This window comes from Zootoca vivipara, chromosome 12 (genome assembly GCF_965207765.1).
Source record: "Zootoca vivipara chromosome 12, rZooViv2.hap1.1, whole genome shotgun sequence".
Taxonomy (NCBI): Eukaryota; Metazoa; Chordata; class Lepidosauria; order Squamata; family Lacertidae; genus Zootoca; species Zootoca vivipara.
In genome coordinates this window covers 51,995,634-52,008,061 of record NC_142595.1, presented here as the reverse complement: position 1 = coordinate 52,008,061, position 12,428 = coordinate 51,995,634, and the positions used below count along the sequence as shown (strand labels likewise).

The 12,428-nt window shown below is 46.5% G+C and overlaps 1 protein-coding gene across 6 annotated transcripts in view; it reads right to left on the bottom strand.

The window, feature by feature from the left end:
* Positions 1-7,080: 7,080 nt before the first annotated feature.
* Positions 7,081-12,428, bottom strand: part of ZCWPW1 (zinc finger CW-type and PWWP domain containing 1) — a 40,441-nt gene continuing 35,093 nt past the window's right edge. For all 6 annotated transcript variants that reach the window (XM_088655620.1, XM_088655622.1, XM_088655624.1 and 3 more), the window contains 5 exons: positions 12,282-12,357; positions 12,083-12,180; positions 11,225-11,288; positions 8,312-8,449; positions 7,081-8,022 (listed from right to left, as the gene is read on the bottom strand). In XM_088655620.1, coding sequence (XP_088511746.1) covers positions 7,697-8,022; positions 8,312-8,449; positions 11,225-11,288; positions 12,083-12,180; positions 12,282-12,357 — 702 coding nt within the window. In that variant the 3' untranslated portion in view covers positions 7,081-7,696. The remainder of the gene's footprint in view (positions 8,023-8,311; positions 8,450-11,224; positions 11,289-12,082; positions 12,181-12,281; positions 12,358-12,428) is intronic.

The window sequence follows — 12,428 nt, the reverse complement described above, 5'->3', positions numbered from 1 at the left end:
GTGTAAATTGATACAGACATTTGCACAAAAGGGGCTCGGTGGTGGTGGTGGTGGGGTGTTTGTGTGTGATTCCGCAGTATGTTTTGAGATACTCATTTGGGAGTCGCGTGCAAAGCTCAGATGGGGAGAGCTTTCCTGAGACGTTCGTTGGTATGGCATCCTTTGTCAACCTGGCAGCCTCCAGATGTGCAGGACCACAATTCCCACCAGACCCAGCACATCTGGAGGGCACCAGGTTGGCAAACACAGCCCTAAATGGCCTCGGTCCAGTATACCTGAAGGAGCGTCTCCACCCCCATCATTCTGCCCGGACACTGAGGTCCAGCTCTGAGGGCCTTCTGGCGGTTCCCTCGTTGCGAGAAGCCAAGTTGCAGGGAACCAGGCAGAGGGCCTTCTCGGTGGTGGCGCCTGCCCTGTGGAACGCCCTCCCAACAGATGTCAAAGAGGAAAACAACTACCAGACTTTTAGAAGACATCTGAAGGCAGCCCTGTTCAGGGAGGCTTTTAATGTGTAATAGATTATTGTGTTTTATTTTTCTTTTGGAAGCCGCCCAGAGTGGCTGGGGAGACCCAGCCAGATGGGCGGGGTATAAATTATTATTATTATTATTATTATTATTATTATTATTATTACCCCAGACCAGATCAAATCTGTCTTCATTCCCCTGAAGCAGCCTTGGACGATTGCTACCTCTCAGACTCACCTACCACCCAGGGGGGGTTGTGATGGTGACATGAGGTGGGTAAACTTGAGATGGACCAGAACCGCCAAATTCTTCTTATATGATTCAGCATTCCTTTATTACATAGACAGCAGAAGCACAATTGTCAAGACAACCCTCGTCACAAGCCTGGCAAATCTGTAACGACACTTAATAATCAGATAATGCTAATGTTCTTTACTTGGGCTTTGTTATTTTAACTCACATGCAACTGTACTCATTCTAAGTGCTTTTTGTTTTACAGGTTTGTTTTTCATTTTTCAATGTTCATCTGTTGTTATAACTTTGTTCTCTCTGTTTTGTATACATTAAAAAAAATATTTATTTTTTACAAAAACAAAACAAAAGTGCTAATTTCTAACACTGTTTCAGGAGGCAGCCCTTCCTGGAGATGCTGTTGGGGATGCTCTGCCACCTAGCTGTAGCCTTTCCCTGCAAGTTTTGGAGCTGTGGTTGTAAAGATGTGGCAGGCACCAGGCGGTGGTGGCTGGTAGGGCGGAAGGCAGGGAGCCCAACAGTAGGTGGCGCCAGAGCCAATGACAGCCTAAACTACCCCTTGCTGGGCGTAAATAAGAAGGCAGGCAGGCAGGTTGGGGCAGGCTGAGGTTAGTGGGGCAGTGCCCCCTTGGCCTGAATGGTCCAGCCTCCAATGACTGGGGCCCCGGCCCTGGGCATAACCCTTATATTCCAAAGCAAAGGAGAAAAGGGAAGGGAAGATTGGTTTAATCTCGGCATTGTATTATTATGATTACGTTAACTCTCATTCTGGCCCTTGCACTTGAACTGCATATGTCCTTTAAACGTGTTTCATTCTGCTCCAGCCAACCCACGCAGGCCCCAATTGGTTCTCCTCCTAGAGCAGCCTCCCTGTCAACCTGGTGCCTGTCGGGTGTTTTGGATGGCAACTCCCAGCAATCACACACTGGTGCTTGATGGGAGTTCTCCAAACCAACTGGAGGGCACCAGGTTGGAGAAGGCTGCAATCAAGGCAGGGGGGGTGGGCGGGAATGTGCAGCATAAAGCTGTATGTGTATAATCTAAGGAGGATATTGGGGAGCTGGAAGGCATGCAGAGGAGAAGCCTGGAGAAGAGGAGACTGAGAGGTGAGCCATCTGAAGGGCTGTAACATGGATGATGGAGCAAGCTTACCTTCCGCTGCTCTGGAGGGGAAGACCCAGAATAATGGATTCAAATGACAAGAAAGGAGATTCCAACTACTGTAAACATTAGGAAGAACTTCCTGGCAGTAAGAGCCGTTCAACAGTGGAAGGGGTTCCCCCGTAAGTTGGTGGACTCTCCTCCACTGGAGGTTTTTCAACTGAGGTTGGATGGCCATCTGCCAGCGATTCCTTAGCAGTGATTCCAGCATTGCAGGAGGTTGGACTACTAGATGGTTCCTTCCAATGCAACAGATCTATGATTCTAAGGTGTATTATTGTTTTCAACAACATCACAATCTGCTGCAAGTATTTTTAAAGGAAGTAAGGCACCTCCTCATTTTTAGTCTGGTGCCTCTGTTGTCTGACCTCCTACTGACCATAGCAAGCAAGCACAAATTAAAAAATCCCTCTCTGCAGGTCTTGTTTGACCCGACATCCTGTGTGTTCACCCAAAGTGACTAATTGCCTGCTCTCAAAAAGCCTCACAAGGAGGGCACAAAGGCAACTGCCCTTCCTTGCAGCTGTAACCCATGGAGGTTCCCTGTATCCAATGCAAGCAACAGCCATCATAAGAACTTAAGAAGAGTCTGCTGGATCAGGCCAATGGCACATCTAGTCCTGCATCCTATTCTCACAGTGGCCACACAGGTGCCCTTTATGGGAAACCCACAAGCAGGATTCGAGCACAGGAGCAGAACTCTCGCCTCCTGGGGTTTCTATCAACTGGCATTCATAACATTTTCTGCCTTCAGCTGTGGAGCCTTCAAAAGAGCTTCTCTCTCTTCCACCTCCATGAGATTCTCTAATGCTCTTCCAATGCCACCTAAGTTGGTGGCCATCGCTGCCATGCTGTGAAATGAGAGCTTCATTTCAGGTTAATGATGCATTGTGTGGATGGGTAGACACCAGAGATTAGGAACACAATAAACTGCCTTATGCAGAGCCAGCCCATTCAGAAGCATAGAATTGTAGAGTTGAAAGGGACCCTGAGGGCCATCCAGTCCAACCCCCGCAATGTAGGAATCTCAAATGAAGCATCCATGACAGATGGACGTCAAACCTCTGCTTAAAACCCTCCAAGGAAGGACAGTTGGGTTCCATCTGGCTCAGCAATGCCTCCATTGACTGGCTATAACTCTCTGGGGTTTCAGGTAGGGAGTTTTTTTCTAGCTCTACCTGGAGATACCATTAAGTACAGAAGCAAGGGCCCTTTTGCATACAAAGGAGGTGCTCTACACCACACTGATCGACAGCCCTGGTTTGAGAATAAGAGCATCTAACGCCAGGAGGAACCACCTCTGGGCTGACTTAAGCGGCATCACATCTCTGGTGTAAGGCCAGAAGTCCCAGACCCTTGCCTACCCTTCTCTGCCTCACTAAATCCCTGAAATATACTATCTTGGTTGCCCAAGATGCAAAACGCCTTGCCCCTGGAGGTAAACATAAGATGAGCCTTCCGGATCAGGCCAATGGCCCATCTAGTTCAGCGTCCTGTTCTCACAGCGGCAGCCAGGTGCCTCAAAGGGAAGACTGCAAGCAAGAACTGGGAGCAACAGCACTCTCTGCTTCTGAAGTTTCCAGCAACTACTTCAGAAGCATACATTCTTGAATCCATCTCGTTGCTGATTTCCTGCCCTCTTAAGACATTTTTCTTCGCCTGGTCTGGCCCTTGCTTGATTTTGTCTCCCTCTCAATAATTTAGGCATCAGCCTGCTGGTTTTGGATTGTGTGATGACGTTTTAAATTTTGTTTCAATCCCAGTTGCCATGATGGGTGCTTTTGAAGTGGAAAAGGTGGGGAAGAACTTTAAAAAATAATAATAATGAATAAAGACAGAAGTCCAGAATACCTCACATTCATAAATAAATCCTTATGAAGGATTCTGCACAAGACCAATGCTCATTACCATATGGAAAAGAAAATGGGGGGGGGGGGAAGCGGAATGCTGCAAGGATGGACTGGCCTCATTCAAGGCAGCTGGCCACGAAAACAAGCATTTCTCAACATCTAGACCAGGGCATCTGTCTGGAACGCACAAGTTGCTGGAGCCAAACGCTGAGTCACCCCCTAAAAATGCTGCTTGAACTTCAAGCTATTGGGTTAAAAATAATAATAAAGAGAAAAGAGAAATCTTTCACAAATCAAAAGAATCCTTTTTGTTCTTTACGAATAAAATGCCTCAGCAATTTATCCAAGATATTTGACATAGTTAAAGGAAAGAGGGGAGACCGAAAACGTCCTGTTAGCTAAATATTTTGGGCGTCTCTTTTGTAGAAGTCACTTTCGAGTTCTTGCCTCCTAGCAAAAAAAAAAAAGCATGTTGTGCCCAGTCATGTATATTAAATCAGTGTGAGAATCCCATGCCAACTTCCTATTTATGAGCCGTGGCATGCGTGGGATGGGGAGCCAGGAAGTGGGTTCCCCCCCCCCTTTCTATTCCTGTCTCTGTCGTAGGTGACCTTGGGCAAGACGCCACTTCCCTCAGCACTGTGGTTTGTGTCTTCCTCTCCCAGACGGAAGCCTTCAAGGGCACCAAGAGGCAGCCGAGAGACAAAGGGGTGGATGGTGGCAGCAAAGAGCTGATGGGTCCTCCTCAGGTCAAAAAATCTTAGCCATTCTCCTCCAGAAGCCACTGGGCAGGCAAGAAGCAAGAGTCCAGAGAGAGGAAGCCACGCCAAAGAAAGACTGAGTGGCAGCCCGCCTACCTGCCATCCATCTGTCATTCTGTCCCACTACACAGGCACACCCTGAAACAAGAAATGGCACTCCAGGCCACAGCCAATTTAACTGAAAGGTACTGATAAACTAATCCATAGAGAGAACATACGCTGTGGGGGCAGGAATCTTAATTATGCTCCATGCACTGTGTCATCTCCACCGAGAATAAATACCCAAAGTCTGCAAAACAGCGGGAAAGTCACATTCCCTGATCAGAATAAATTATGCAAATTAAGCGAGCGGCTTAGGTTTTTCCATACTTTTAGCCAACGTCAATGAGACATTTTCAAATGATCTGATTATCCCCTTTCCTTCTCTTTTTGCAAGGAGAACTCGAGGAAGGGAGAGCGGAAAGACATAGAGAAACTATAGTTACAGGTAGGTTAGCTGTGTTGGTCTGCTGTAGTCGAAACAAAATAAAAGAATTCCTTTCGGTAGCACCTTAGAGACCAACTAAGTTTGTCATTGGTATGAGCTTTTGTGTGCATGCACACTTCTTCTGAAGATGTTCTCAAAAGCAAAGAGGAGTAGAAACTAAGGGGTGTGTCGTGGCTTTGTCCAAACCCCAAGCTGAATCAGGGCGCCTTGGGAGTGTTTTGGTGCAGCTTGCCTGAGGAGGGATCTCTATGAGGTCCCCCGCGAGCTGAAGTGGGGAACACTCCCTCCCTCTGAAACCTTGTGGTGCTTTGCTTGCTCAGTCACAACAAACAAACAAATGCTGCTTTTTTTGCGAAAAGCAAAACCAAGCTTACAGAATACACCCTTGGTTGAGAGGGAGAGATCGTCCAAAGTGACTAACAGGTTTTAAGCAGAGGTAATTATTTTATCAGGAATCCCCAGTCACCGTGCTTTTGGGGGAAGGACGCTGACTCAAATAAATGTTTGTCTCACGTGCTCACTGCTCTTTGGCTAGCTCTGCCTCTCCTGAGTTCTCAGGTCTAAACCAGCAGGGCTTTCCTTAAATTCCAATCATCGGGTGAAAGGAGAGTAAATGAAGGAGTTACTTATGCAGTAAAACTGACCAAGATTTGGCTCGCCAGCTACATGTACCTGGACCACTTAAACCACACCTGGATTCCGGAACTTTCTATCAGCTGTTAAGTGACAGTTAGAAGCAGGTGGAGTTCTGAATCTTGGCACATGGTTAGTGCCACCCTACTGTGAAGGGATAGAGGAGAGGTGTGAAGCTATTAACACACTGATTGTTCCTTCCAACCTTTCCTCTCCACTTGCTAGAATGATGTTCAGTGAATTCAGAGAATGGAGGATTCCATTTAATGGTAAATTCCCTTGAACAAGCTGTTTAGGTGCTTTTATTTTTAAATTAATTTTTGGCGTTGCTGCGATTACCATTGTATGTCTATTGCCTTTTGTCCTAGCCTCCCTCCCAGGAACTCATTGTTCTCCCATATTTTATCTCCATAGCAAACCTGCAAGGTAGTCTGAATCCAGGTCGCCCAACTACAGGTCTGAATGGCAATTTGTGTCTGGGTTTCCTACAGCCGGGCTGGTTCTAGACCACACTCTAACCCAGGCATCCCCAAACTTCGGCCCTCCAGATGTTTTGGACTACAATTCCCATCTTCCCTGACCACTGGTCCTGTTAGCTAGGGATCATGGGAGTTGTAGGCCAAAACATCTGGAGGGCCGCAGTTTGGGGATGCCTGCTCTAACCACTCTAACACATTGCTCTGAGCTCTATAAATGCACACATGGGAAGAGAACGAAGGGGAAATTGAAGAATATGTGTATACAGAGCATATCTCAAGGAAACTATAGGTTCTAATTATTATCCTCCTCCCCTTCCTGCAGCCCAGAGTTTCCCTTTTGATTTCTTACAGCAAAATTAGATAGCTGTTTAAGTGAGCCACGTGAGAAGTGACAGAACAAGATTCTTTTAAGATTGGTTGCGTATGGCAGGGAAACCAGTGGCCAAATATTGTGGGATGGCTTCAGCCCCTTCTGAAGGCTAATGGTGAGGAATGACAGGAACTGTGTTCTTACAACACTGAGAAAGCCACAGGTTCCCCAGCCCTGGTCTGCTGGCCGTGTGCCGTTGCACCTTGAATAAAACTTTAATAAGATCAGGCTGATGCTCAGAAGTTAAATACAAAGCTTTCTGATACAAACTTGTTAGTGCCTTTGTTGCACACAACAGCCTATCATTCCATATTCTATTTTTGTGCGAATGAGTGACTTTAATTATTCCTCCCAACTGGGGTAGCTGTGTGTGTGTGTTGTACATTTTATTAGTCATAGAATCATAGAGTTGGAAGAGACCACAAGGGCCATCCAGTCCAACCCCCTGCCAAGCAGGAAACACCATCAAAGCATTCTTGACATATGCCTGTCAGGCCTCTGCTTATAGGCCTCCAAAGAAGGAGACTCCACCACACTCCTTGGCAGCAAATTCCACTTTGTACAAGTGTGCAACCATGCTTCTAGCATTTATGATATCGGTAAAACAGGAGGACACTCGGTTAGATCCAAAACCAGATTTTAATAGAGCTTTGCTGAATTGTAATTATAAACAAGTGGGGAAAATGCTGTACATCTTTATAAACACAGACACAGACAAGATGTAAACTTCCAAATGGGTGGGAAACAACTCCTAAATTTTGATTGCCATTTCACCTGGTTTCTCTTTTGCACTAAGTTCTAAACGAGTCGATCAGATTTATTAAAGGGTGAATTTACTTTCCTTGTCTTGTTTATAGCTGCGGTTCCAGTTGCCTGTTTAACCAAGGAACGGGAAAGGGGAATTTTCACAGCCCTGTTTAAAAACAAGCTGTCACAAACTTCCTAGGTGGATTAAACTCAAAATGGATTAAACTCAAGCTGCAAGAACCTTTTCCCCACATCCTCTGCTATGCTTAGTTGTCTACTTTCCATCAGTGCTCTCAAACTCACAACTATCTTTCGTAAGATCTAGCAGCCACCCCCAACCTGGTGCCCTCCAGATATTCTGTCTGGGGCTGATGGGAGTTGTAGTCCACAACACCTAGAAGGCACCAGGCTGGGTGGCAAAGGCTTATCTAGATGAATAAATTATCCACCCTTTACACTTGAGGTCAGGACACTCCCCTTTCTGAAAGGCTACTCTTCAAACAAGACCAAGGAAAAGTCATCAGAAGAGTGATAATCCTTCTCCTCAGCAAAGACAGCCATCTCCTGGCTGCTGAAGGTTTCATCTTCTTCTTTCTCCTGGACCACGGCTTCACTTGACTCCTGAAGACCCACAACACCCCTGTTCAACATCAGTTCCGTTTCTGTCACTGGGGAGACATCAACCTTGCTCATACTGTATCTGTTGCTTGGACAACTGGAGAGCACTAAGGGAGGGCTGCTGCTGTCTCTGCAAGAGCTGAGCTGCTCAGCTTTGGCACTCTTAGCCCATGGCGCAGTGAATGAGCTCTTAGAACCTTGAGAAGAACACAAAAACCAGTGAAGATCTCCCCAAAGAGTTATCCTGAATGAGGAGAACAATATCCTCTCCCGTATCTAAGGCGTAGAACAACCCGTCTTGCCAGAGCGAAACTGCCCCTTCTACTGCCTTCCTTTGCTGGCTGCTAAATAGAATGTCAGACAACTATTGAACTAATAACAAAAAGGCTTCACAACTTGGGATTTCATTCCTAGTTGGGCTTCTAGGCTCACACAGCAGCAAACGTTTTAGGTTTCTCACATACAGAGCAAGGAGCTCTCTCTTACCTTTTTGAGCATCCCAATGTGCCTTTGTTTGGACAGATCCTTTCGGCACAGCAGCAGCTTTGGGGACTGCAATCTCTTTCCTGCTCCTCTTTGACGAAAGTGGGGTACCTTCAGTTGATGGATTGCTTTTTTTTGCCCCTGTGGGAACAAGTTGTATACTGTATATGCTACTTTCCTTCTTCTTTTTGATGGATTTAAGGTTAACCCCCAGCCTGGGGCGCCTCCAGATATCTTTTTTATTGAGTATGCATCATGCTTTGTGCTCATGATGTTAAGGGGCGGTTACAAACCAGCAGACTTTCAATGCTGCTTGTGCCTGCAGAAGTTTCAGGGAGGTCACACTGCTTTGTTTGCAACTGGTGTATGCCCCATACCTTCCTGCTAAAATCCTGTAACTTTTCATAACATTTCAAGGTACCGGCAGGTATGTGCCCGACTACATGCCCTATGGAACTCTGCTTTTCAGGGCAGGTGAAAACAAGCTGTGTGGGCTTGATCAGGTGGGTCCAAGATGTAGTGAATGTTTCACTGTGCGAGGGAGAGGTGCCTGCCCCTTTAAAGGGGGTGACAGTGCTGCCACTGCTAAAGAAGCTGGTTATGGACCCAATTAACAACTATCACTTGGTCACAAATGTCCCCTTTTGGGGGAAGGCAATAGAGAAGGTTGTGGCAGAACAACTGCAAACATTCCTGGATGAGACTGATCACCTAGATCAGGCATAGGCAACCTTGGCTCTCCAGATGTTTTGGAACTACAACTCCCATGATCCCTAGCTAACAGGGCCAGTGGTCAGGGATCATGGGAGTTGTAGTTCCAAAACATCTGGAGAGCCAAGGTTGCCTATGCCTGACCTAGATCTATCCCAGTCTGGGCTCAGACCTGGGTTCAGGACCGAATCAGCCTTGGTTCCCCTGATAGATGGCCTTTATAGCGAAAGGAACAGGGAGAGTGCAACTCTGCTCTTTCTGCTCGATCTCTCAGCAATTTTTGATACTATTGACCATGGTATCCTTCTGGGCTGACTCTGCGGGATGGGAACTGGTGGCACTGTGCCACAGTGCTTCTCTTCCTATCCTGCAGGATCATGTCCCAAGTAGAGACAATACTCTTTGGGGGCCCTGGTGCTTACCCTGTCAAGTCCCGCCCCCATGCTACACAACACCTATATGAAGCCACGGGGAGTAGTCATTAGGATGCATGGTGCAAGATGTCATCTGTATACTGATGACACTCTATTTCTCCATTACATCTGAGTCAGGAGACACTGTGCAAGCCCTGGACTGGTGCCTGGATGCAGTGGTGGACTGGATGCAGGCCAACAAGCTGACCTTGACACTTAGAAATATGGGGGCCTTGTGGGTGGGTGGCTCCTGTGTCCAGGGTAAAGGTCAACTGCCTGTTCTAGACAGGGTAGCACTCCCCCCCCCCAAGGATCTGGTTCGTAGCTTGGAGGTATTCCTGAATCCATCTTTGTGATTAGAGGCCCAAGTGACCTCTGTGGCTAGGAGTGCCTTCCACCAGTTTCTGTTGGTAAGCCAGCTGCAACCACTCCTGGACTAGGACAGCCTGACCCCAGGAGTTCATGCACTGATAACCCCAAAAACATGATTACTGCAACATGTTTTACATGCGGCTGCCCTTCTATATGGTCCAGAACAGCCTTTCTCAACCTTGGGTCCCCAGTTGTTGTTGGACTACAACTCCCACCATCCCCAGCTAGCAGTGGTCAGGGATGGTGGGAGTTGTAGTACAACATCTAGCAGCCCAAGGTTGAGAAAAGCTGGTCCAGAAGATGCAGCTAGCGCAGAACGTGGTGGCCAGACTGCTCACAGGAGCAGACTACTGGCAACATACCACTCTGCTGCTGAGCAGACCGCACTGGTTAGCAATCTGCCAGAGGGCTGGGTTCAAGGTATTTGTGTTAATTCCCAAAGCCCTAAACAGTTTGGGCCTAAAGTACCCTAAGGACCACCTGGTTCCTTATGCTACACCTCAATCAAAGAGGTCTTCTGATGGGCACTTTTGGAGACCCCACATGCCCCTGAGGTTCTGGTGGCCTTTACCAGGGACTGAGCCCTGTGAAACTCCCTGCCCAGTGGAACACCTCGCTAGTAGAGGTTCATTAGGAGTCATCCCTGTTTGTTTTCAGATGTCTTCTAAAAATCGTATTACAGTGATACCTCGGTTTAAGAACAGTCCAGTTTAAGAACGATTTGGTTTACAAACTCCGCAAAACCGGAAATAGTGTCTTGGTTTGAGAACTTTATCTCGGTCTAAGAATGGAATCCGAACGGTGGAAGGGTACCGGCGGTGAGAGGCCTCATTAGGGAAAGTGCGCCTGTGTTTAAGAGCGGTTTTGGGTTAAGAACAGACTTCCGGAACAGATTAAGTTTGTAAACCCAGGTACCACTGTATTTAAATGGGCCTTTCAAACCTCAGATTCTTTGCCAACCAGCTTTTACTGATGTGCCTGACATTTTAAAATTGTTTTTACTGCAGTGTTGTGTTTTCAGGTTGTACTGTATCTCTCTCCTTTTTACAAAAGTGCAGTTTCTAAATATTTGCATACATAAATAATTAATAAACACAAATGTTCCAGGGTGCCTGTTGCCCTGTTTTTGTTTTACTGCAGCACAAAAGTTGCCCCTACAGATGGGAACAACATGGTAGCATTGGGGAAGTACAGCTGAACTATTAATAAAGCGGAAACTATAGTCTTGATTGCATCAATGACATGTTACAGAATACACCCTGCCCCACCTCCAAAACCCACACACCAGTTTGGAAGAGCCCCAAGTTGATCCTGCCAGTAGCCTACGCTAGCTTGCACTCATAGTTATGGCACATAGCTTAAAAGAGAAGAGAGGCCTGAGTTTGAGGTTGCTGAGGAGGGTGACTGGTCAAAGCCTCACCTTTTATATTGATTTTCTTTTTGAAATCTCCATCAGATTTCATCACTGGTGTCTCAGGCAGAAGCTAGGAGAAAGATACTATTTGTTAATGTTAAAAGAGAGAACATGATGGACCTATTAAAACTTCCCTAGACCAATAACATCTACCTTCCTCACAATGGACTGTTAGGAAAATATATAAAGGGGCCTTCTGCAGCAGCCAGATTGTTAAAAGGGGGAGATGCCCAAACATTTCTAATAGTGAAATAATAATAATAATAATAATAATAATAATAATAATAATAATAATAATAATAATTTATTCATACCCCGCCCATCTGGCTGGGTTTCCCAGCCACTCTGGGTGGCTTCCAACAGAAAAATAAAATAAAATAAGCTATTAAACATTAAAAGCCTCCCTAAACAGGGCTGCCTTCAGAAGTCTTCTAAAAATCTGGTAGTTGTTTTTCTCTATGGCATCTGATGGGAGGGTGTTCAGGGCGGGCGCCACTACCAAGAAGGCCCTCTGCCTGGTTCCCTGCAACTTGGCTTCTCACAACGAGGGAACCGCCAGAAGGCCCTCGGCACTGGACCTCAGTGTCCAGGCAGAATGATGGGGGCGGAGATGTTCTTTCAGATATACTGGACCGAGGCCCTACCACTCTCTGGAAACCATTTGGATCCATTAAGTGGCGGGGGCGGACCATCTGAATCAGTCCCACCTCCCTGCAGAGGGGAAGGGTTGTGGAGAAGTCCAGTTCTTTAGTTTCGCTTCTACTTAGTGTCAGATCACCAACATCCATATAGGTAAACACCAGGTCCAAGGCATGTCCGCGGCTATGAGTTGGGGCAGACTTATTCTGCAAAGACTGAACCAACCTTTTCTTGGCTCTTGTTTGATGTTGATACATTTTTCTTCCCACCTCTTGGTTCTCGAATCCTCTTGGCAGGAGGCTTACAGGTAACGTGTACATGATCTACGATGCAAAAAGGAACAAAGAGTGCAGGGGGGGGGTCCTGTCTTTCAGCTTGTCTGACAATATTCTGACTTCTGACCCCATCCTGCATATCAAGGTACCTTTCAAGTCTCTGTTGTTTTTAGGTGACTCTCTCCTGCTGAATCGGTTACAGAATCCGAATATCCTTATTCTCTCCTGGTGCGGTGAAAGAGAAAAGTGAAAGAGAAAAGTAGGTGTTGTAGTACTGATATACTTCAATTAGTACC